The following is a 26,226-nucleotide window of genomic DNA, read 5'->3' as shown; positions in this document are numbered from 1 at the left end:
AGTGCCTTGTGCTAATGAGAGGGGTGACTGGACTTTGAATCACTGCCCACTAAGAATTACACAGATTGACGAGGCAATGTGGCCAAATAAAATTGTAGACTTGTAGAATATATCAAATTGTAAGCGGAAGTGAAAAGGCCAAGTAACAAATCAGATCTGGAGAGAGCTATAAAAACATCTGTAGTGAAATAAATGCTAGATGATTGTAAATGTAATGCTAGACTTTAGAACATTCTTGTCAAAGCATCTACATTTCCATGAGACAGGCCGATGACAGAGCCTTCACTACAAAAAAACAACATAGTGCGCCTTAAAAATACCATAATTACACCGAACCATAGGATTTTAATCTAAAATACATGTCGACATATATACTATGTACTGTACAAACAACAAGATATACTGTCTGCTTTATTCAAACTGCCTTTCAGATGAACGTGAGGCGGTGCAGAAGAAGACCTTCACTAAATGGGTCAACTCCATCCTGTCCCGGGTCGGCTGTCGTATCTCTGACCTGTATCTGGACCTGCGAGACGGCCGCATGCTCATCAAACTGCTCGAGGTGCTGTCCGGAGAGAAGCTGGTGAGTTACAGTCCATGGTAATATTGTGTACGTGTTTCCATGAATGTTTAGGGTCATTTTTGTGAAGATTTCCAGAGGTGGAAAGTTCAATTCAATATATTTTGTCATGCCCAATAGCAGCATATATTTAATCCACGAAAAAGCTATTGTGACATAGTACTTTATTATTATTATTTTTAAATATATATATTTTCTAAAGCATATGAACAGAACAAAACTCAATATAGAATTGACAGAGAGAGAAGAAGCAGGAGAAATAACATGTATAAAATAAAAAGTCTAAATTTCAGTCCATTTTTTAGATTTATGAATGTTATAATGTAATTCCAGTCCTTGATCGTTGATGAAAGTTGTGTCATCCATTTCTTTTTCATGGCATTTTTTCCCCCTGCAGCCCGGTGTATGTTTCAAATATGTCATATTATTGTGTCCATGGCAGGAGTTTTGAGGCTCAAATACTTAGTTCTGAAGCCCAGTGGAATACAGTGTTGAAAACAGTTTGCGACGGCTTGTTATATCTCAGTCCAATATTTCTGAGCAAAAGGACAATCATAAAACACATGATAATGGTTTGCCTCTTGGCTGCCACAATTTCTCCACGTTAGCATTTCCTTGAATTTCCGTGAATAGTTGGAGCTTTGACATTGTGTTATGAAAAAACACCATACATTTTCCAACTAAATTCCCTCTAAATGTGATTTTGAGGTCTTTCATTGAGATGTACATATAATTTCCCACTCTTCATCGTCAAAACAAAATTACGTATTCTATTTTTGAATATATTTAGTCAAATGGTTGTCCAGATTATTAATACATTTAGATATTATTCCTCTTGAAAGTTCAGATTTATATGCCATAGTAAAAATAACCATCAGAGGGTTCTAATGGTTATTGTTTGGTTTAAATTCTTGTTATAATAACACCTTTTTTTTTTTATAAATACCTACTGTAAAAGTCCTTTTTCGCCATTACTATGTATTTGCCTGGGACAGTAAATATCTAACTGTGCTGTATTTGACGAACATTGAGATTGTAATTAGATTTACAATTGATGTTTGAATAATAAACAGTGAGTGGGGACTGAATCACTTACTGGCCACTGTGTCAAAGATAATTAGTATGAGGAATAATACACTGCTTATAATAAAACCTCTCTTCTATAATTCCAGCCCAAACCGACTAAAGGGCGAATGCGTATCCACTGTCTTGAGAACGTGGACAAAGCGCTGCAGTTCCTCAAAGAGCAGCGCGTTCACCTCGAGAACATGGGGTCACATGACATCGTCGACGGCAACCACCGCCTCATCCTCGGCCTCATCTGGACCATCATCCTCCGATTCCAGGTACTGCTCCCCAATTCACTGCTCACGACAACAGGGGCCTCACAAAGCGCCACAAAAATCCTTGACAAAATAGTTAGTACCGTGAATCAAATAAAGAAACAAAATAAATCTGTCAGTATAAGACAAGCAGACAATGAACAAGTAACAAGTCTGCATGGTAATATTGTAGAAACTAGAAGAATCAGAATCAGAAAGGTTTATTGTCATTGTCAATGAACAAAATTCACAAAAATAGGAACTTGCTTTGGTGATTTGCTAAAACAGCCTTAAAAAATATTGAAATGTTAATATTTTGACAACGCTACAACAGATAACGGAAGCATAAATCATACACAATCATACAACGGATACATAAATCATACACAAACATTTGGAAAGACGCTATAAAAAGGTTTGGATTGTTTTCCCATATGAACCACACAAAGCAAGAAACAGAAACAAACAGAAACAGACAGAATTCAGGGAACAAAATAACATTTTTACACACATTTTGATCAAAGCTCAACAAATTCTGTAAAATGACAATGCAAAACTACATTTATGTATTTCAAAATGTGTTCAAAAATGAGTATACCAGCAAGTCTGTATACAAAACGTGTGATAATGTGTTTTGAATATGGCAATCTTACTGTAATCCAAAAGTCCATATCTTGTTATGAAGAATGTTTGGTATGATTAGTGCATTTTAAGACGTTTGGAGCAAGTGCTTTTTGAAACTAGCTTTAAAAATGTAGGATGCACATTATCATTTCCCCCCCGGATGCCAAAAATCTTAATATTAAGAATTTGTCCGATTTTTGGGCTCATGTATTATGCAACGTGGCAAAGCATACCGAAATTGCTAATAATTTGAATTCGTCAGGCTTTTCTGCTTTGCCTACTAAGCTCTGACAAAAACCCCATGTACTGTAAATCAATAATTCAGCGTGGTTTAAGTATTGCACTAATTACATTTCTGCAGTTAACATGGCGCCCAGGGATGTTTTCCGACTTATCTCTTTCCCGGAAATGCTGCCTCCAGGTCCTCTCCATGTTCCTCACACACCCAAAACATCAGGCTGCATCTGCTCCTTACTTTTATCTCCTCTTGAAAAGGCGATATGTTTATTTTTAATTTGACAAGCGACACAAGTTATTTTTAGGTGCTGGAGTTCAAACAATACGGCCTCTTGCATTATTCATCTGGGAGAAATTAAAAGAAAGAGAGGAGCTTGTCTAAAGCAATGAGAACCAAAGCATACTAAATTTAGCTGCCGTCTCTCTGGGCCTCGTCTCTCACATCACTGCTCTAATTATTGACTCCATGTGTGGAAATTGGAAATAGTAACTTGTAAAATGGGTGCATCATCATCTGATTGACTTGAATTTGGTAAAATCTTGTGTGGTTAATGAGACAAATACACAATACATTTTACAATATTCCTTGATAAATAGGGGCTGATGTTTATTCAAGTTTACTCACTCGACTAGTTCTGAAGATTTTGATATTATACTCAAAATGTTGACACTTCAAAACATCTTTATATTGGTAGCCGTGTCGCTCTTTAGCCATTTCAACATGTTTCACTCCCCACAGTTGCCAGCAGATGGCGATAGAGCTCTAATCATGAAGTGACCATGATAGGGAACGTAAAACTGCATTTCTAGCAAATTAACATGTTTTCCACTCAAATCTTGATTATTACTAACATAAAGTAGTATTTCAAATCATAATTATGGTATGAATTAGCCCTTAAGCCAGGTAACATAGGTAAAATATGAATAGATGACAACCTCTATTTATGTAAACAACAACACCTCATCTAAAAACTATAGCACATTAAAGATATTTAGGCCACTTAAAATCATTCCCATTGTCGTGTCAGATTAGTCACAAGCTGCTCCAGTTATCTTTGTGTCTGAGGAACATATCTAAGGAACAGGGCTGTTATGTAAATCCATTTTTAACCACCCAGATGTGATGTGCTGTTGTTTTCACAGATCCAGGACATTGTTGTGGAAATGGGCCAAGCCGACCAAAAGGAAACGCGCTCAGCTAAAGATGCTCTGCTGCTCTGGTGCCAGATGAAGACCGCCGGGTGAGTGGGGCACACTGCTTTTATCAATGAAATCTAATGTGATCAAATGAGGTGCCTAATTAAAAACATGCAAATGTCATCCGAACGATCATGGAGCAATAGACGATACAATGTTCATAGATTAATTTAGATCATATCAATGTAGGAAATTTCCTCCCGACAAAGCGTTTATCTGTTAAAGTAGTCAATAGCTGTGCTGCAAAAAAGCAATTTCAACATTTGTAATAGTTACCAGAAGAGGACAGCATTTCATCCATCTCAGTGAAAGCATGAATAGTTTTTCCATACATATGCAATTTTAAGTTAAGTAACATATGGATTACAATTGTAAAACTGCCCAACTGTATTGTAAAATATAAAGCAGGTATAAAACCTTTGAATTGTTGGCATTATTTGGTAGCATTAACCAAGCAAAATGGCTCCTTCAGCACCACACAGGACTTGTTTTGAGAGCTAAAACGTGTCCCTGTCATTGATCCAAACCAGAATCTCGTCAGTCTTGTCTCTGTCGGTTCACTGACGTCTCCTGGTTACTGTTTTGCAGATATCCCAACGTGAACATAACAAACTTCACCACCAGCTGGAAAGATGGCATGGCCTTCAACGCTCTCATACACAAACACCGGTGAGATGAACGACTAAACCTACTGTCCCAAGTGTAAGCAGACATAAACAGCCTGCCTCTGTGTTATATTTAATGTTCATCTTTCAGGCCGGATGTTGTGGAGTACAAGACTCTGAGGAGGTCCAACCCGACTCACAACCTCCAGAATGCATTCAATGTGGCTGAGCAGAAGCTTGGAGTGACAAAACTTTTAGACCCAGAAGGTGAGAAAGAAATCATGTCAGAAATCATTTGAAAACTTACATTTATTTGTTAATGTATCAATTATTTCCCCCCCCCCAAAAAAAAAAAACAAAGACAATTTTCAACTACTATCCAATTTTCTACTAGTATCCACCTTGCACAAATATCTGAAATGAAAGTTAACAATTTACCCCACAAAGAATTCAAGTAAAAAGAAATGGAAATACCTGAACACAACTTACAAACTAACAAATTGTAGTACCGTATTTTTTGTACTATAAGGCGCACTGCCAATGTAAATTCATATAAGGCGCATTAAGCAAAACAAAACATGTACCACACAAAATCACTTCGAAGTCAGTAAGCACAACCTGAAGGAATCCATATACAAAGCGCACTGGATTATATGGCGCACTGTCATTATTTTTGAGAAAATAAAGGCTTTTAAGTGCGGAAAATACGGTAAATGTGTTTTCCCTCATCCCAAAATGTTGAGGCGTAACATATTATTTTGAGAAAGCTTAATGCTCATTTATAGTTATTGAAAGTGTCATATTGTTACTTTAAATTGACCCGGTTGTTTGTGTTACAGATGTGTTCACAGAAAACCCCGACGAGAAGTCCATCATCACTTATGTTGTGGCTTTTTACCACTATTTCTCCAAGATGAAGCAACTCGCTGTCGAAGGGAAGAGAGTGGGAAAGGTATGCTGTTTATTAAGTACATCTACAACTATCACTACTACTACTACTACTACTACTACTACTACTACTACTACTACTACTACTACTACTACTACTACTACTACTACTACTACTACCACTCCTCATGTCACCCTCAGGTCCTGGATCAGGCCATTGAGACAGAGAAGATGATAGACAAGTACGAGACCCTGGGCTCAGATCTGCTGAAGTGGATCGAACAGACCATAATAATCCTGAACAACCGAAAACTGGCCAACTCTCTGACCGGCGTCCAGCAGCAGCTTCAGGCTTTCAACACCTACCGCACTGTCGAGAAACCACCCAAGTAAGGCAGCAGTGTTGGATACGGTTATAATGGAGATCGATTGTTTGTCCTACTCTCTTCAGTGTTTACCTCGCTTGTAATGAACTTCATTTATTCAGAGTTAATGTACAGTAATTAAGTCCGGTCTTTCCATTGTGACCAAAGTGGAGAAAACAATGCATTTTATAAACACTTCTACCTTTTCATCTTGTGTCTACTTAAGATTTGAATATTTGAGCGGATGGTAACTCTTAACTATGCCCGTTTTACTGGTATGAAATGAAATTCTACTCAATAGTGATTCATTTTTAATCATCTAAAAGTAACATTTCAAACTTTGATGGAGGTGGAGGGTCCGCTACCAGCTTGTCTCCCTGAAAATGTCACTGCTTTGCCTGGAATGTTTCATGGTATGGCATTGCACATATCTATTTCCATGGAGACAAGCAGGTGACATGACAAGTTACTGGTCAAATCTGTGGATAAAACATGTGTAACTGACCACAATGCCATACTGCGGAACATTCCAGGCAGTGCGCTGACCTGTCCACGAGAAGCAGGAATGTTCTGTTTTTAGTAATGCACATCTCCACCAGTAGATGTCACTAAATCCCCTCTTTCTTCTGCTTAATGATACAGTTAATAGTCCATTATCTATTCCTGTGCAGGTTCCAGGAGAAGGGAAACCTGGAGGTGCTTCTGTTCACCATCCAGAGCCGGATGAGAGCCAACAACCAGAGGGTCTACACGCCCAAAGAGGGGGCCCTGGTCTCCGATATCAACAGGGTGAGAGCATTTCACTGAACACACACTCGATTCACATTCCCTCGCGATGGAATACGAAGACAGGCACATTTACAGTCCAGCCAAATGTGTTATTAGCATGTTATTATTTGAACATTTAATTATTACACATTTATAAAGGATGTGCTAACTTAACAACAGGCATTTTCATTGTATGGAAATGTACAGCTGGGTTGAGATATATGAGGGCACAAAACACCAAAAAGTGCAATAGTCTAAAAGTACACAGTATGGCCAGTAAAGCATGTGAAAAGTTTTAAAGATACTTGGTGTAAATTAAGCCACATGAGTCCATTATGAAATTATGTATGTATCTGTCTGTCAGTCAAATAGTATAGTAATTAGTAACATAATCATAACCATGTTACAATCATATTCATGTTTTCATCATTTCAATATATACATTATATTATATGTATATTATATACATATAACAGCTGTAAATAAGAGTGTCATTATTGTTATTATTATATAGTATAAGAGTTTTTTTTATAAGAGTTTTTCTATAAGAGTGTTTTTTATTATCTACTTCTGTGCCTACTTTGTGTTGCAACACTGGAATTTCCCCATTGTGGGACAAATAAAGGCTCATCTTATCTTAACCATAGACAGCAATGTACTAATATAACAGTGGCATCATAGAATACAAAAGCAAGGTATAAATGATAAGTTTGGGAAAATGTTGGTTAGTTAGGGCTTGTTCACACTTTCACACGCATCACAATTGGGAGTATAAATCAAGACTAAACTGGGCTCTAGCCAAGTGTGAAGGGAGCTTTAGTCTCGAAACATTTAGCACTGACTCAAACGCGCAGGAACCTTTAAAAATACATGACTAGAAATCTATGGTTTGTCATATTTGGATAAGAAGTGCCGTCCAAAACTCACTCATACGCTTCGACGTTACGCTCCGCTTGCGCTAATGACCTCTAAACTTCTCATCATACGAAAATATGTCATGGAAACGGTTGATGCCAATTCTCCCGCTCCATCTCATCATGTGCGCGCAGGCCTGGGAGCGTCTGGAGCGGGCCGAACACGAGCGCGAGAGGGTCCTGAGAGACGAGCTGATCCGACAGGAGAAGCTGGAGCAGATGGCTCGCAGGTTTGACAGGAAGGCGGCCATGAGGGAGACCTGGCTCCTCGAGAACCAGAGACTCGTTGCTCAGGTACGGCATTAGGCAGCGCGCGGTGACTCATGATGGTGTTGCCGCGGACGTCAAACTTTACTTGGATACTGAGGAAAAGGCTTCATGGTCGATATCGATATTGATAACAACAGGGATGATAAAACCAAACAGAACTTTCAACACACTTTCAACACAAAATTAGAGTATGAATAGTTCTGATTGAGGCCATTCTAAAGGTCAGATTTGATCAAAATAAAACTGTTTTTTTGAGGATTGATACAAATGAGTAATGAGTATCTAGTCTTGATACTAGTTTTAGCATTGATCAGTATTTTACATTTTTACAACCTGGTAACTCCTTATAATACCTACACCTTCATTAGCCTTAAAAAAATCATGGACAAAGATAGAATTAGAACAGTTTATTAAGAATGACTTAGTAACTAGGGTTGGGAGTTATGCGTAGGGTGTAGTTATTAAGCCTGAGTCAGTCAACAATGTGTTAATTTATCAAGGCTTTTAAAAGTGTGATGAAGATATAAAGAATTAGGCTGTTCCACTAGTCTTTTTGTCGATGTTTTTGTCTAATGCATGTTTTTTGCCAGTGATCAGGCAAAACATTATGACCACTGGCTGGTATAGTGAATACAATGGGCTGCATATATCTTGAGTAATTGTAAATATCTACTTTTACTTATTTTTCTTTTAAGTTACCAAAGCATGATTTATGCTATTCAAAATCGATTGCCTGTCTCAATAATGACATTATTGACTTAAGTAAATGAGAGATGGAACAACATTTTTAGGGGCTCATGTGTACATTTTCTTTACTGGGGAAATTTTCTTTTTTTTTGTAATACAATAATGCATGAGGGTTGAATAAATAACCTATATGACTCTGATAGATACTAACTAACTCAAGTGTTTAATTCTGCCATTTATTTATTGCAGTTTATATTCAACCATATTGTACATTTTTAAAAAAGTTTTCAGAGATGATCTTTTCAATGACATAAAGTAGTTTCAATATTACTATTTCCTGCTGCAAAATATTATGCTTCAAAATTTGTCATTGAGTTATCCACAAAGTTAATAACTGTTGGAAAAGCTTACAGGATTTTGAGAAGAAAGGCAGAAGGAATACACAAAGCAATCTGAAGTAGTTTTCGATTACAATAATGTGAGATTAGATGTTTCCCGTGTTCCTGTTTCTCAAAAAAATCATCTCAAAAATGTATTCAGGAGGCCACATTTGGTCCCCGTGCCTCATACCTACTCCTGCTGCATAAAGTAATACACAAGCAGTTTTGTTTGTTTTAAATATTGTGACCATTAATAAGCAAGCGGTCTCAACGCTCATGTACTTCACTGATATTGTTCTTGAGATTAAGGTATCATCTTATCTTTCTTAATTCAAAGCGCATTGAAGTTTACTAATTGAAAATGACATGCTTTAAATTAATTGGTTGAGACGAGGGGCTGTTTGCGCACATCTTCATTAACAGTGAGACAGCTTGGCTCCAAAACACCAAGTAATCACACTAACAAGAAAGTGCCAGCTGCAAGCACAAAATCAAACTCATTAAGAGAGAGATTAATCTGTTGATGCTCTGATATTATCTTGCCATTCTTTTTGTTTCTTAACATGAATGCCTTATTGCAGGATAATTTTGGTTATGACCTTCCAGCGGTGGAGGCGGCGAAGAAAAAGCACGACGCCATAGAGACAGACATAGCGGCGTACGAGGAGCGCGTTCAGGCTTTGGTGAACATCTCAAAAGAGCTGGAGGCGGAGCGTTACCATGACGCCAAACGCATCGACGTGAGGAAAGACAACATCCTGAGGCTGTGGGACTACCTGCAGGAGCTGCTCAAGGCCAGGAGGGGGCGCCTGGACAAGAACCTCACGTTACAAAGGATCTTCCAAGAAATGCTTCACATCATCAACTGGATGGATGAGATGAAGGTAGTGTGCGGCTGTGACATGCGCCCCTGGTGGTGGGAAAGTGGAAAGCAGTCTGTTCTAGTATATTGTGAAAGATTGCTGTACATTACGAAGTGGAGAAAATGATCGGCTGGTTTATCAGTTATTGGTTATTTGGGATATTGATGATATTGGAGAGTTTCCCCAGATATTGGTATCGGCCCATATTCTGAAAATATAAGATAATCTAAACTGCCCCAGTCTATGTGTCTTTTGCCAGTTTTTAACTTTTTAAACAGTAAAAATTGATTCTAATGACTGTAGATTTACACAATCTTATGACTAATGATTTTATTTCCCAGATGAATAAATGTTGTTATAATTCATTTATAAAGCGTACTATAACATAACATAAACGTGTGGGCCTCACTATGGATTTTAAAATTAGCTACAAAAGCATACCAATACCATCTCTATTACAAATATTTCACACTCAAATTAAGTTTAAGTACCCCATGCTAAGTGCTATCATGTGGTAGCACTTAGCAACTTAACTGTGGTATATTCCAAAGAGGTTTAAAGTGAGGTGCTCAGTCCACTTTCTGCTTCAAAAATGTCCACGAGAACCTAATACAAATGCAAACATACACAAAAAAGTGCAAATATAAATAATAGATGATCAAATTATTAACCCTAACCTTGAAATAGTTCTTACCAAAAACACTTTGGTACACTTCAACCCTATCATACAGTTTTGGGTGATTAAGCAATTCTTTCCTTTTAAACCCCTTCAGTATTCCATCTCCTTCCTCTTCCCAGGCCCGACTGCTCTTTCCAGACTTTGGGAAGCACTTGCTGGAAGTGGAGGACCTGCTTCAGAAACACGCTCTGCTGGAGAACGACATCGCGCTGCAGGCGGAGCGAGTGCAGGGCGCCAGTGCAGCTGCTCTCAAGTTTGCTAACGGAGATAGTAAGCCTGCCAACTACTGCTTCCCTACTTGGCAACCGTGCTATGGGTTGACTGCGCTGCTTAATTAAGGCATCATTTCTGAATCAGTTCTTACCAGATGTATGTACTTAGTTTGAATATGACTAAATTATAGACTTAGATACAACCTAGAAACCGATAGGGGGGCAGTAAGTGGGGTTAACTGTAGAGAGGCTTTGGGTTGGCGTTCTATTGTTTTGTGGATGTGGCCAGATGTATTATTCAGCCTCAAAAATCCCTCTATGAGAAAGTGCCATGTCAGGTGCTGCTCAATATATTCATGTGTTGAAGAAGTAGCTGTCTGCTTTTTAAAACAGGGAAGAGTAAACAATGTTGTGGAGGGTAAAAAGTATGGCATATTTTCCGAGGTGTTATCATTAATAAAGGTTCCCAGCAGGTGAATCACAACTACGGAGGATTTAATATAGTTTTACTGTTTAGCTTATTTTAATTTCAAAACATTACGTTGTTTTGTTTTTAATTATTATTTTTGTATTATACAAAAAGAACAAACACAAAAAAACAGAACAAGACACAGAGTGAAAAGACAAACACAAAGCGAGTCGTCCATAGAAAGTTAGTCCCCTTTTGTTTCCGTCTCAGTGTCTGGAAAATGGATCCATTTTCATATTCACTGCAAAAGTTAGTCTCTTGTAATGTAAATGTACATTCCAAAGGTATCCATCTATCGCTTCCATTGTAGGAGTTTTACTGGACGTCTGAGATACTTGGATTTGAAGTCAAATGGAATGTCGGTGTTGAAGCAAGTGGCAATTTGAAGTATATTTAATGACGTTGCACAAATCTAAAAGAATAAGCAAATATAATGAATTATCTAGACTTGAAAAAGGGTTAGTTAGCGTTTTTTTTTTTCTCACCAAAGGCCGCAGTTATTTTATTACTTGGTTTACGGATTTTTAAATGAAACATATTGAACAGGCGGGCGAAATATAAATATAAATATAAATATAAATATAATTTCAAAAGATTTTCTCTTCCGGGTTTTCCCAAAAGGCACCACGGGAGGAGGGGGGGAGACGGAATTGCTTCACGCGCTCTTATCTTTTGACTTAATACCTCTTTTTAGATTTCATTTAATTCTATTTTGCGTTGTCGGCGGTACTTTATAAAAAAAAAAAATTATAATAATTTATTTTATTTATATTGTAGAAATCAATAATCTAAGTGCGGCGGATCCGTAAACCAAGTTATAAAATTACTGTGGCCAAACTAGTCAATTCACAATCGAATATTTACATTCTTCAGAACACTTTCACCTACTTAAGTGCAAAATTATAAATGCATTACACTCTTTATGACTGCAGTTTTGAAAAGTTATATAATGTAAACTTTAATTTTCAATAACCTTTAAAGCTCGCTCACAATATTTGAACAAAGTCACGTAACTACTACTTTGTTCTTTGTTCCAGCCTATAAACCATGCGACCCTCAGGTGATCCGGGGCCGGGTCCAGCACTTGGATCAGTGTTACCAGGAGCTGTGCGCACTAGCGGCTCAGAGGAGAGCCCGTTTGGAACAGTCCCGTCGCTTTTGGACCTTTCTTTGGGAAGTGGCTGAGCTGGAGAGCTGGATCCGCGAGAAGGAGCAGATCTTCTCCTCTCTGGACTACGGCAAAGATCTCACCAGTGTTTCCATCCTCCAGAGCAAGCACAGCGCCTTTGAGGACGAACTCGGAGCCCGGCGAAACCACCTACAACTGATTTTAGCTGAAGGCGATAACATGGTCCAGGCTAAGCATTTTGACGCCCCGAAAGTCCAAGAATCCATGAACAACATCAAGCGACAATGGAACCAGCTGGAGGAGCTCGCCGCGTTTCGCAAACAAAACCTGCAAGACACGCAACGATTTTTCCAATTTCAAGGCGACGCGGACGACCTCAAGGCGTGGCTGCTGGAGACTAAGCGGCAGATGACCAGCGACGACGTGGGGAACGATGAATACACCACGCAGCGACTACTGAAAAAGCACAACGATTTGAGAAACGAAACCATCAAGAACGGGGCCACCATCGAGGCGCTATCGAAACAAGCCAACGCGCTGCCAGAGGAGCTCCAAAACACGCCGGATATTCAGAGGAGGCTGAAGGATATTAAGGATTTGTACATGGAGCTCTTGACCCTCGCTGACCTCAGGCAGAACAAGTTGGACAACACGATGGCGCTGTACACGATCTTCAGTGAGAGCGACGCTTGCGAGCTGTGGATGGGACAGAAGGAGACGTGGCTGGTCGGGCTTGACGTGCCGGAGAAACTGGAGGATCTGGAGGTCATACAAAACAGGTGATAAAACAGCTCTGGACACGTCTGATGATGGCTCGCAGTCAGCAGCCGGAACATGTCAACAAACTGATTACATCTCCTAATTTATTGTCTTTAAATGGGTCTGTTTTACTTTGACAGTTTTAACAATTTCACAGGTGCCAGAAACATTATATGAAATAGAAATAACTTTTTATTAATGTTCACCACTGAGAAGAATTAGACAAATGCAAACCTCTGCCTATTTTGAATTATTATTAACAGTTTTAGAGTGATGAATTAATTTCTATAGCAATTAATAATTAAAAAAAACATATTTTATTATTTTGAATGGTAAGAATTTTTTGTTTAAGAGTTGAAACCCATGAAGAGTTGTCAAGCTTTTTAAAAACATCATTGACTAAAGCTACATTTCCTACATTTCCCTATTTTCTTGCCAATAATCTGAAAACATTCAAGACATTAGTAACTTCAACAAATAGTTCAAAATCACAAAAGATTCAAGCTACCTAATGATACAATTTGTTTACTCTTATAGCAGTGGGGCTAATACAATACACTTTGTGTTTAAACGGTGAGTAACAGCTCATTCTTTTGTTTCTAGACTAAGTATTCTGACTCAAGACATGGCCAACGTTCAGTCCAGAGTGGATCACGTGAACAAAGCAGTGAAACAGCTGGAGGAAAGCAGACACCCTCGAACCAAAGAGGTCAAAGACTGTCAGGCGCGGCTCAATAAAAGGTACGTAAACTGGGCCGCAGAAACTTCATAACGTGTACAAATATTCAATCTTTAGATAAACGACTAAATCTAAATATAACACATTTCAACCACGTCGGGATCAAAACTGGGGCAAAACCAGGACAAATTTCTGAGTCCAGCTTAGTCCAAATTTACTCTTGGTTTGGTCCTGGTTAGGTATTGGTTTGGAATTCATAAATTTAGTCAGTTTAATGCTAATTTTGATCCGATCAGAATGAAGTTCGAACACACATTAAGACTAGTCCACAACCAGACCAAAGAAGTACTAAACTAGAACTTAACCAGGTCTGAACTCAGATGTAACAATAAAAAAACACAGCATTATAAACACGAGTAAAAATATGTTGTTATGACTTGAACAGCCAATAAACATTGAGTTCCACTTGAACTAAAACCACAGTACTTTACATGTATTAACTGCATCTGACATTGGACTCAAACAGCCAATCGTGAACTCTACACTTACTTCTCAGATGGGATGCGTTCAAGGCCATGGTGGAAGAGAAGAAGAGAAAGATCGACTCCGCCCAGAGCTACCACAACTACGGGCTGGAGTGCGACGAGACCGAGTCCTGGATCAAGGACAAAACGCGGCTCATCGAGTCCACTCAGGAGCTGGGCAACGACCTCCAGGCCGTCATGACCATCCAGAGAAAACTATTCGGCATCGAGAGAGATTTAGCCGCCATCGACGCCAAGCTGATATTTTTAAGAAACGAGGCGGACCAGTTGGCGCAGGACCATCCCGACAACGCTTCAGATATATTGGCTCGCAAAGGAGAGCTCAACAACGCTTGGGACATGCTTAAAAAGACACTTAAAGATAGAGAAGATTCGTTGGGCGAAGTTAGCAAGCTACAAACTTTCCTTCAAGATATGGACGAATTTCAGTCTTGGCTTTTCAAAACTCAGAAACTAGTGGCGTCGGAGAATATGCCCGAAAAGTTGCCGGAGGCAGAGGAGCAGCTCAACCTCCACGATGCAGTTCGCGAAGATATAAACAACCACGAGGAGGACTACCTCAAAGTGAGGGACACGGGGTTCCAGGTGACCGCGGGGCAGGAAGATGATCCGCAGTATCAGGAGCTGGAAAAGAAGTTGAAGGGGCTGGACCGAGGCTGGGCCGAGCTGCAGAAGATGTGGGACAGTCGTAAGAACTTCCTGGACCAGGCGCTTGGATTCCAACAGTTTTTGAGGGACGCTAAAGCAGTCGAGGCCATACTCAACAATCAGGTACTGTGTCGATAGATGGGGAAGATTCTGTTTTCTTTTTTTTTTTGAAGAGACTAAAAGCACAACTGCAAGACTTTAAAAAATGATTGATTCAACAAACAAAAAGTTAGAAATTGGTCACTGAAAGACAGATTAACCAACATTTACAGGAAATAATCAAATAAATAACTTTCCCTGTCCTTAGACCTTCCTTCAATACAAGAGTTAACTCCAAATAACTATCAGAATGTATGTTAAATGATTAATATATAGGTAGAGGGATCATTCACAGTATTCAATCATTAGAACAATCTGTGAATGTTGTCAATTTAGACTCAGATTACAAAAGTAAATTGTTGTCTGACTGAATATTATCTTTTGAAAGAGGAGAAGTTTATAAAAGTTTGTCGCTTAATTTTGTTGACATTTACAAAAACATTTCAAGAGGGAATTTGGGATATCTTATTTAGTATTTGAGTTACTGAAAATGGTGTCAAAAATATAATGAGTTATTTATAATATCAACAAATCCTGTCAAAATCTTTTTAAAAACAAGCTTGTAAAGTTCGGTGTGTGTAGGTTCTACTTTAAGGGCTGCTCTGCATGTCTCTGTGCGAGAAAAAGTGAATATTGAGGAAAAATGTACAATGTACCATATAAATCTGATTTTTCGAATTCTTATTCAATTAAATAATACAATATAGTTAGATACAGATACACGATTTGTTATTTCAAGTTCTTAAATTGTTTTTTTCGAAAGACTAACACCTTTAGGGCGACTGTGATGAGCAGAGTGCAAACACTGCACACTGCACACTGCACACTCCACCTAAATGTAAATTTTAGGTAAATAGCCCGTTGTAACTTGTCCCTCCCCTTGACTAATTCTAGGGTTGGTTTTAGCCCAGGCGTTTAAAAGAATGTGTTGGGGGAAGAATGCGGCGTTGTTGGTTCCAAAAGCCATCAGAAGCACATCTTGTTGTCTGTTTCAGTATTTCTTCCTGTTTACTCCGTCCTAACGTTTCAAAATGTGGTTGTACTGGACACAGGAGTACACTTTGGCGCACATAGACAAGCCGGACAACTTGGCGGGGGCAGAGAAGGCGCTGAAGAAACATGAGGATTTTGTGAGCACCATGGAGGCCAACGACGACAAGATTGACTGGGCAGTGCAGGCGGGACAGAGGCTGGTGGACGCCGACAACCTGTACGCCAACAAAGTCCAGGACAAGATGGACTCGCTTCGCGACAGGTCAGTGAGAATTTGTGCTCAGGTCAAACTTTTGACCAGAGCAAATGTGCTTTAGAACATCCCACCTTGACACTTTCGGTCTGTCAGTATTGCTCCCCTTTGCCACATGAAAAATACATCAACACTAGATTTATTTAGCCTGCCGCACCACTGCAGTATTTCTTTCAAGTTCCTAGTATTCTTAGTAATAAGTACACACTTTTATGCATTTGAAATCACATTTTGAGTGAACAATAACACACACACAAATGTTTGTTGTTTAAATATTAACCAAAAAATAACATAACAAATAATACAATAGATACAATAGCTACAATAAATGAAATAAATGAAATAAATGAAATAAATGAAATAAATGAAATAAATGAAATAAATGAAATAAATACAATAAACACAATGAATACAATGATTACAATAAATACAAAAAAATCAAAAAAACAAAAAAAACAAGTGATATTGTTTAATAATATGGTCTAAAAGGTAAAATACTGTAAAATACTATGCTAGTAGAAGCCCCAATATATATATATATATATATATATATATATATATATATATATGTATATATATATTTTTTTTAAATATTTGTTTTGGAAATACAACATTATAATATTTAGTACTGGTATATAGTTCTAATAAAAGCTTCAAAAGGCTACAAAAGTGAAAGAAATGTAACTTTTCTGTTTAATTTCTAAAGCCCATTCACTTATCTCATCTTCAATACTTACATCAACAAAAAAAAAAATTTCAGACATGTTTTTTCTCATTTCTGATTGATTCCCATAATAAAGCCCGAATAGTCAATATCTCCCACCCTAATGTATATGGCGACCCAACATTATTATACTTTAAATCTTCATTTATATTGAAATGTTCTTGGCAACAAACACTATAACAGCTTTTCCAGCTCCTCTAAAACTTTTGGTGCAATTGTTTTTCTACTTCCTCTGAACTACTTGTATTTACTAGAAAACGTCCCCCTCTTTCCCACAAAACCTCGTCTAATGTAGAAAATATTCACTCTTCACCCTGTAACCCACCAATCCTTGATAACAGCTTTTTGATTACTGTATCAGGGCTGTCGACAACACGCAGAAGAGAAAGGCAGGGGGCACTTTTCCCATTAACTCCCACATCCAGCCTCATAGACCACATAGACCAGCTCAACTCTAATGGCTATTGATCCCTAAGTGAGAGCTTTTCTTAAAAGTGAGGCCGAGAAAGGGCCGTGTGTACTTTTATGTTGCTATGTCAGGTGTACTGCATACAAAGGGATTCCATCTGTGTGCATCATGTTAAAGGTGTGTAACTCCTTTGTGTTTAAGTAGACAGCAAAGACAGAGCTACTACATCACTGGTTCTCAAATGTTTTACACCAAGTATCGCCTCAGAAAGTATATGTGTTTCTGAGTACCACCAGATCTAAACCTGGTCTAAAGCAGGACTACACACTTGCACAAGGAGTAACCCAAATGACAGAAATGTGGATTAAACATGAAATATTTGAACTGAGATCCGCGTATCACCAGAAGGAGCTCGCGTACCACCTGTACCACAGTTTGAGAACCACTGTATTAGATTGTTTCGAATCAGAACAAGAAAAAAAGCTTTGTTGCCAGTGAACAAAATGTACAAACTAACAATGTGCTTCAGCGATGCGGTGGAACGTAAAACAATATGTGATTCAAAACAGAATATTAGGATTTCAGAGTGATGAAAAATGAGCGCTGTTGCCATAGAAATTATTACATATCAAAATATTGTATTCTTTAATGGTCAGAAGTCCTCAAAATGTTGCCTATAAACAGGAAGCTGAAATCTATGAATTATTTTGATTGTCCTGTTATATATTGTTTCTTTCTTCTATTTTATTTATCCATGCTTAGGACTGTTCCCAAGAAACTACAAAACAAACAAAATCCAACATTTCATTTTAAGTTAGGGGCCGTTAACTGCAGTTGCTCTGGGACATTTTCTTTTTAAAAACTAATTTGACCTTTATTTAACCACATTAAAACTTGTTTAGCTTAACGAAGAGCGACCTGGCCAAGTGGAAGCAGCACATTTAGAAATTCATTATTTACATTATCAAGTCATTTGTGGACAGTACTTTCAGTCCTTTACTGCATATACATTTTACACTTCTTTAGTATCAGACAAACAAATACAATCTTGAAAGTACACTCTTTAGGCAGTATACAATGGTTGTACATTAGCTTCAAAAGGGTTCGAAGATGTTTTGCCTGTTAAAAGTGCACACAAAAGATCATTAAGTCTCTCAAACACCTATAGCGATGCATTAAACTACTGAACTTATCTATGTGAATGTTTTTTATATGTGTTTCAGGCAGGACAAGAACAAACGCAGGGCCCAGGAGGTTTCAGAAAAGCTCAAAGATAACCGCGACCTGCAGCACTTCCTCCAAAACACTCAAGACGTGAGTTGAAATACAGTTTACTTTTCATCTAATCACCAGCCAATTAGACTCTTCAAGCGTTGGTAATATTTCTTATTTGAATCATTTCTGCGTCAAACTGGATTTTTCATACTAATTTATAACTTCACTTTGCACATCAGGTCCTTTTTGGCTAATTGCTATTGCCCCGTGCTAAAGCGATAAAGATGTAAATCCAATTTCCAAAAAGTCACCTTTTCGCAAATTTACAATGTTGCGGTTGGTTTGACTTTGCCAAGTTCTGTTTTGTTATCGTTGTCAATTTGGGACGTTTTAGTGAGTAGCTGTGCCTTGTCTATGACAGCCTTGTCTATTTCTGTCTTTAAATGTATATTTAAGATAGATCATTTTACTCCAGTTATGCACATATCTTTTATGTGTTGGATTGGCTTATTAATCATGAGGATATGAAGATTTAATAAGTCAAATAAAGATTACAAATGTAAGTTTATGTTTCAAGCACAGTACAATATGAATAAACGTTATGTTGTATACATATTGTAAATAGTGTTCATATTTGAAGAATAATTAACAAAACTTTTAGCTTGAAAGGGGGTGAAAAGTATTGCATGTATTCCCACCCCTTTCCTATATGATACAATATGTTTGCAGTCTTTTTAGACACATTATTAACATATTGTAATTTTGATTTTACATCATTAACAAGGTACAACTATTTACTGTAAAATGTTACTTCAACATGGTAAGACTTTAAAATAACTAAATGTGTTTAAGCCTTCCTGCAGTAGACCTGGTGTGGTCATGCACTGGTATTGGTTTAGTCCTGCAGTAGACCTGGTGTGGTCATGCACTGGTATTGGTTTAGTCCTGCAGTAGACCTGGTGTGGTCATGCACTGGTATTGGTTTAGTCCTGCAGTAGACCTGGTGTGGTCATGCACTGGTATTGGTTTAGTCCTGCAGTAGACCTGGTGTGGTCATGCACTGGTATTGGTTTAGTCCGTGTCCAGCCCATCTTTAGTCCCAGTTTTGATGTGGCAAGTACAAACGCAGCGGCCGAAGCAGAGATCTGACCTGTTTCTCTCCTCTCCAGCTGACTGTGTGGATCAATGAGAAGATGCTGACGGCCCAGGACACGTCGTACGATGAAGCCCGAAACCTTCACTCCAAGTGGCTCAAGCACCAGGCCTTCATGGCTGAGCTCACCTCCAACAAGGACTGGCTCAACAAAGTGGATCAGGTCAGCGGCTCACGGGGCACCAGACTGGAAAGGATTCAATGTAGCAGATATAGTTCGACTTCGGGGAAATGGTTTCAGAATGGGGTTTGCAAGTAAATAGAGATACAAATGAACAGGGTAATTATTGCATATGCTCTCAATATAATTGTTGCATCAGAAAATTTGAAACCTTTTGAATGCTGCATACTTTCAGTTTAAATGGATGTCAGTAAATTGAGTTTCTACAAATTGTTGTTTTAATTGATGACATCACTACACACAAACTGGCGCATGTAAATAAAATAAAATTATGCCCAACAATACTTAAATAATTATAAAAAAAATGATTGTAGTTGTATTTTGATCATCGTTATTGCAACTATCCAGACTCTAAAACACATATGGAAAGACCTGTTTATAACACCGTGGGATTATTACATTTAAATGCCAAAAATAATAAATCATTTTCATCAATTGTGCACTTTATTTAAAAATATTCTCCATCTAGAAGTCTTCAGTCACAATTTTTCAACTTTTATTTGGTTGATAATTCTGTACAGAATACAGAATACTCGTTTCAGTTATTGACAACTAAAATAATCACCAAATATTAATTAATAATCACCCTAATAAACATACATCTAGTTCAGAACTTAATTTTTTCAATTACAGACACCAGGATTACAAATTTAAGTGTTTTAAATGTTATTATTGTCACAACACAACCAGGCTATTTACCTAGACAATTAAAAGCACGTTGTGCAACTAAATGTTTTTGTTTTTTACCTTGAAAAATTCATGGAACTTCTTAAGAGGCGGTGAGCCCTGGGGCGGGCCCTCTGACTTTTTACTAATTTATTCCTTTTTGTCCACCAAGGATAGAAACTATCAAGCTGCGGGACATGTTAAACCTAAAGAGAAAGCTGTAACACTCTTGTTAGTTTGTACACCAAACCCATAAATCCAAAAACAAAAATAGATTGAAATATGGTCTTTTATATTGATTATGCCTAGACTTTTTATTTTATTTTATTGCAAGTCCCTAAATCTAAGAAATGTTCAAACCCATCAAACAGATCAGACCATCCCCCCAAAAAGCCGGTTAGCACCGTACATTTATTTACCCAAGAAATTTAAAGATAACATTGAAAACCTATTTGTCCCAGCTCCACAAAGAGTCTAGTTGAATTGGGCGTTTTAGGAAAAATTACCCCAAAGCTTTTAAGTTAAACAAAAGACAAAATACAACAAATAACTGTACGCCATGTACTTGTTTATCTATGCTAAACCCCTTGTGGTCTCATGTGTTTACCTTTGCCTCAGGAGGGACAGGAGCTGATGGAGTCTAAACCTGAGTTTGAGCCCATCGTGACGGAGCGACTGGCCAAACTTCACGAGCTGTGGGACAAACTCGAGTCCACGGCCGAGGAGAAGGCCCGGCTCCTGTTCGACGCAAACCGCTCAGAGCTTTTCGACCAGAGTTTAACCGATATCAAGAAGTGGCTGAAGGAGCTGCAGCAACAGCTCAAGAGCGGAGCAGAGGAAGACGTGAGGGACCTGACCAAGGCCAACATCCTGCTCAAGAAACAGCAGGTCTGAGGAAACATACAATCTACAGTGTGTTTATATTTGTCTGTATGTTGTGAGGTATATATGCTGCGCAAAAATTACACGTACAGAAGTTAAAGGCACAGTATGCAACGCTCAAGGAAACAGAAAGTTATTAATGGCATAGACACAAGCAGGAGGAAGAGTAAGAGTCAGGTTTGTGGAGATGCAAGCTCACTCACTGTCAAGACACAGTTTATCATACATTTTAGTGCAATAAAACTATATAAAAAAACAAACAGAACATGCTATGGCTTTAGTCTTTTGTTTTGTTTTGTTAAATGACGTACTGTGCCTTTAAATTGACTTGAACACTAGAATATAATTTTGAAATGTCAATGTTTTATGAGCATTTGATACTCACAATATTGAGTTAATTTTATATATTTTTTGTATATGCATGCAGTTATCACACAAACATTACACAGATGAGTTGACAATACAGAATTATTTATCAGTGTAATACTATAATTCACATTTATATTAAAAACGTTGTAATATTAAGCGTTAATCAGTGGCAATGGAGGCTAACAGCTGCAGACAGGAAACGTTCCACTATACATTCCACTATGTCATTTCGAAAATCATTTGCATTGTAGTCAAGTGTCATTGGCCTTGGACGGATTTAAATTTAAGTTGGTGACTGCTAATATAAATCATTCACAAAGGCTACACTTTATACCCTAAAAAAACTGTTATTAAAAGGTAATGAGTGGCTTTGAATCAGCCTAATCTACATCTTGATTAGACTTTTGAAAGGTCATTTATCTTTCCCCCTCGCGCTGGTGTAGCTGACAGAGAACCAGGTGCATGACCGCGGGCGCGAGCTGGACGAGCTGCAGGAGGCGGTGAGGAAACACGGCGGCAAAGAGGACCAGCCTGCTCTGGAGGAGGAGCAGCAGAACCTGAGGGCGGAGTTCCAGCAGCTCCTCGCTCCTCTGGCCGAGCGCAAGGACAAGCTGGAGGCAGTGAAAGCCGTCCATCAGTTCTACAGGGACCTGGCAGATGAGCTGGTGAGTGTGAATCAAACATACATGTTACTGTACTCAAAATGAATAATGAATGTCGGAGAAGTAGTAATATGTCAATATTCAGGATGAAGTATAGCAGGAGTAAGCGATGACAACTGATTATATCACATCATCTGAATAAACACATGCAAAAATACCTGAATAGTTGTTTTATGAATCTTTTATGAACTCAACTTATTGACATCCATTTAAACTGAAAGTATACAGTGTTCCAAATGTTTCAAATTGCTCTTTTCTGATGCCACAATTATATTAAGAGCATATGCAATAATTACCTAGTTCATTTGTATCTCTATACTTTTAAATTAATGTAAAAAAAAATGTTGTGTAATCCCTCATTTGTCCAGGCGTGTTCCATTGTAGAAAAAGCTTCAGTTGTAGTCATCTGGGACTCAGTTAGAAAAAAAATAATTTAAATTCTTTTATTGATTTTTTGACTCTTGGATGAGAGTCGAAACGTCTATTTTTTCTAACTGAGTCCAGATGACTACAACTGAAGCTTTTTCTACAAAGTAAAAAAAATGATTATACTTTATTCATAGATATTCTCCATCTAGAAGCCTTCAGTCACCATATTTCAACCTGTTTAAAATGTCTCAAAGTACACTAAAAATGACTGTTTGACTGGAGTGCACACGAGATGCTTTGTGAGGCACAAAAGGGCGCCTCCGTTACTTTCTGAGCGTGCACACAGCGGGCACCTGCAGTGAGTACAGACAGATCTCTGCTCTGTGACCGACACGATGAGCGCTGTAAATCTGGAGGAGCGGCACGAGAACTGCAGAGGAGGCAGAGCAAGCACCTGCTCCTGCTTTTCTCTGTGCACAGAAAACTCTCATCGCTCACTAAACTCTAACTCTAACCTGCTCAAACCACCGACTCTCTTCTCACACTGCCCCGTGCAGTGTTTCTCTTTTTGTCACCACGCTCTGGTGTGTATTTGCTTTAATCAAAGAAATAATCGCTGACAAGTTGACTATTAGAATGATTGTTAGTGGCAGCCCAACCTCGGACTAAACCAGGAGTAGAACAGGAACAAATCACATCCACGTCCAGGCCAGGACTGAACTGATCTGAACTGGACTGAACTGGACTTAACTTGACTCAAACCAGAACCAAACCTGGACATTGTAAACGCACCAAACAAAAGTGATATCACTATAGTAGTATCATTTAAGGGAGTGTCTGCAGAGCCGCGGCGCGCGGCCGAAACTGCCATGTTATTTTTGTGCCGGCTCCTGAAACTGCGCCGCTATATGACCGCGTTATAGCGCCGTTTTAGACCGCGCCGGGTTAAGGTTAGGGTTAAGGTTAGGGTTAAGGTTAAGGTTAGGGTTAAGGTTAGGGTTAAGGTTAAGGTTAAGGTTAGGGTTAAGGTTAAGGTTAGGGTTAGGGTTAAGGTTAAGGTTAGGGTTAAGGTTAGGGTTAAGGTTAAGGTTAGGGTTAAGGTTAGGGTTAGGGTTAGGGTTAGGGTTAAGGTTAGGGTTAAGGTTAGGGTTAAGGTTAGGGTTAGGGTTAGGGTTAAGGTTAGGGTTAGGGTTAGGGTTAGGGTTAGGGTTAAGGTTAAGGTTAAGGTTAAGGTTAGGGTTAGGGTTAGCCATGAGGCTATAAGGGAAATTCCGCGGTCCCTGAAACTGCTCGGCTATTTGACCGCGCCGCGGCTCTCCAGCCACGGGCATAATTTAAAGGCATTACCTATAAAAATTTGTTTTAGTTGTTCAGGATTTAAATCCACTGAAACACTACAACACGATACACTCAGGTTGTTTTGCAAAATACCAAGTGCTGGGAGAAGATTATTTGTGTCGTTTCACAGTTACAGATGGGACAAGCTGCTTGTATTTACTTATTGCACAAAATCTTGCAAAACAAAATATTTCAGATTTGTTTCTATGTTCATATTTTACTCTTTTATATATTACTCCTCATGGACAGTCAAAATATATACAGTTTATATATAAATATCTAAAAATATAAAATAAATGTAAATGATGTTTCTTTATCATGGACTCAATCATGTTTTGTCCTGTGGAAATTGCGCCTCGTCCCTATTAACACTACATTTATTGAGACAGAACTGTGGGTGGATGCTGCTTTCTCAACAAGCCTCAGTAAAATCGACCCGTTCAGCTTGAGTCGGGCCTGACATTAAATCCTGTTGGAGTTTATTAATTTCTAAATGCAGTTTTCATTCATTGGTTGTGTGACAGTAAGTCCAGCAGCTCTGTGTGAAATCAGCTCCGCAGGTGCTTCTGAGTTACAGCTGTAATCCCCGATGCCTTTCTCCGTCTAAATCCACTGCAGTGAAGGCAGGATGAAAGGCAGGATGACAAGGAAAGAGCGGCTTTGAGACATTGTGTAATGGGCTAGCTTCAAGTAATAGCATGTCTTTATTCTCATTCCCAGCTGTACCTAGAAGTGAGCGATACTGAGATAGAAATGTGCTAAATGTGTCTGTGAATGCTTTAGTCGAGGTTCAATGGCACAAAAGTGAATGGACTGCCAAAGTACCACATTTTTGTCCTCTTTAATTATCACCATCATGTGATTATTACATGTATTTACTGACTTAAAATAAACATAATACACAATAAAGACAAAACACATGGACAGCACGACACGAATAACACAAATAAATGACACAAATTACAATAAATACACATAAAGACGTCATGACAAACTTTGGAATTATTTTACTGTGTGAGTTTAACCATGAAAATGAATTAGGAAATACAGATAATCAAATAGGAAGTAGGGTGATAATGTAATTCTGTCTTTCCAGTGAATTAATGTATATTTTGGCTGTTGTGAGTGAGAAAAGTTAACTTGTTATGATAAGATAGAGCGTTTAAGTGTCTCCAAACGTAACAACTCAAGTTAATTCATATTTTAAATCAGCTATTTTTTGTAATGTAGACAATGTTCTCACTAATCCAGTTTGGCATTTCTTTGAAACCCCATTTTTGATTTAAATTTTCAATAGTCCTTTCATGATTTAAATCCCCACCTGCAGTTTTAGGTTTTATATATATTTGTACGCGTGTAGTCTGTATAGTTTGTGTAACGTATTGCTCTTGTTGTGTCCGTCAGCTGTGGGTTGAGGAGAGGATGCCCCTGGCCATGTCACAGGAGCACGGACACAACCTGCAAACGGTGCAAATGCTGCAGAAAAAGAACCAGGTACTGTTCCCATTATCACTGCACGACGCTGTCACAAGAAACTCCAAATTATGCACTTACTTTTAGCTGAACTACCACTAAAAAATCACTTTTAGACACCGATATGTTCAAATATTTGCAGCAAAATATCCACAAAAATTATTATTCCTTGTTTCTTAGCCAATGTTTTTTTAGATTCATCGATCCGTTACTAGCAAAATGTTGTGCTATTGTTTATTCACAAGCTTAATTTATATGAATATTGGAACTGGAAATTCAAATTGTATTCATAATTGTAAATAAATAAATGCCTGACCTCAAGAATACACAATTTGCTTAAAACTATGAATTTGAATCTGGTCAATATCTGCATGTTAACAAAAATACCTCATTATTAAAGGGCATCACAGTGGCATTATAGTACTTTGCCCGTTCTACTTAAGGTACCTTTGGGTTCTCCAGTTTAAAGTTGTACTTTTTCACTTTTTCGTACTTTTCACAGTAAGAACGCATGAATTTTAAGGCATTTTTACAATAAATACACTTGTAAATGGATAAATGCAAGCTAGAGAATTGATACAGAACACGATACAAAACAGGGAGCCAATAACTATTTTGTT

General features: G+C 38.2%; 1 protein-coding gene across 2 annotated transcripts in view; it reads left to right on the top strand.

Annotated features, from left to right (window-relative positions):
* Positions 1–26,226, top strand: part of sptb (spectrin, beta, erythrocytic) — a 65,799-nt gene that overhangs the window by 16,761 nt on the left and 22,812 nt on the right. For both annotated transcript variants that reach the window (XM_072458205.1, XM_072458206.1), the window contains 20 exons: positions 432–583; positions 1,753–1,926; positions 3,907–4,004; positions 4,549–4,629; positions 4,717–4,832; positions 5,405–5,517; positions 5,655–5,842; positions 6,490–6,607; positions 7,636–7,794; positions 9,419–9,721; positions 10,499–10,649; positions 12,098–12,968; positions 13,552–13,689; positions 14,184–14,943; positions 15,972–16,174; positions 18,522–18,612; positions 19,683–19,829; positions 21,132–21,401; positions 22,208–22,429; positions 25,538–25,627. In XM_072458205.1, coding sequence (XP_072314306.1) covers positions 432–583; positions 1,753–1,926; positions 3,907–4,004; positions 4,549–4,629; positions 4,717–4,832; positions 5,405–5,517; positions 5,655–5,842; positions 6,490–6,607; positions 7,636–7,794; positions 9,419–9,721; positions 10,499–10,649; positions 12,098–12,968; positions 13,552–13,689; positions 14,184–14,943; positions 15,972–16,174; positions 18,522–18,612; positions 19,683–19,829; positions 21,132–21,401; positions 22,208–22,429; positions 25,538–25,627 — 4,445 coding nt within the window. The remainder of the gene's footprint in view (positions 1–431; positions 584–1,752; positions 1,927–3,906; positions 4,005–4,548; positions 4,630–4,716; positions 4,833–5,404; positions 5,518–5,654; positions 5,843–6,489; positions 6,608–7,635; positions 7,795–9,418; positions 9,722–10,498; positions 10,650–12,097; positions 12,969–13,551; positions 13,690–14,183; positions 14,944–15,971; positions 16,175–18,521; positions 18,613–19,682; positions 19,830–21,131; positions 21,402–22,207; positions 22,430–25,537; positions 25,628–26,226) is intronic.

Source organism: Eucyclogobius newberryi, unplaced genomic scaffold (assembly GCF_026437365.1).
Source record: "Eucyclogobius newberryi isolate DKJ021-1_F unplaced genomic scaffold, fEucNew1.0.hap1 SCAF_21, whole genome shotgun sequence".
Lineage (NCBI taxonomy): Eukaryota > Metazoa > Chordata > Actinopteri > Gobiiformes > Gobiidae > Eucyclogobius > Eucyclogobius newberryi.
The sequence above is the reverse complement of the archived record's forward strand: the minus strand, read 5'-3'. Positions and strand labels throughout refer to the sequence as shown.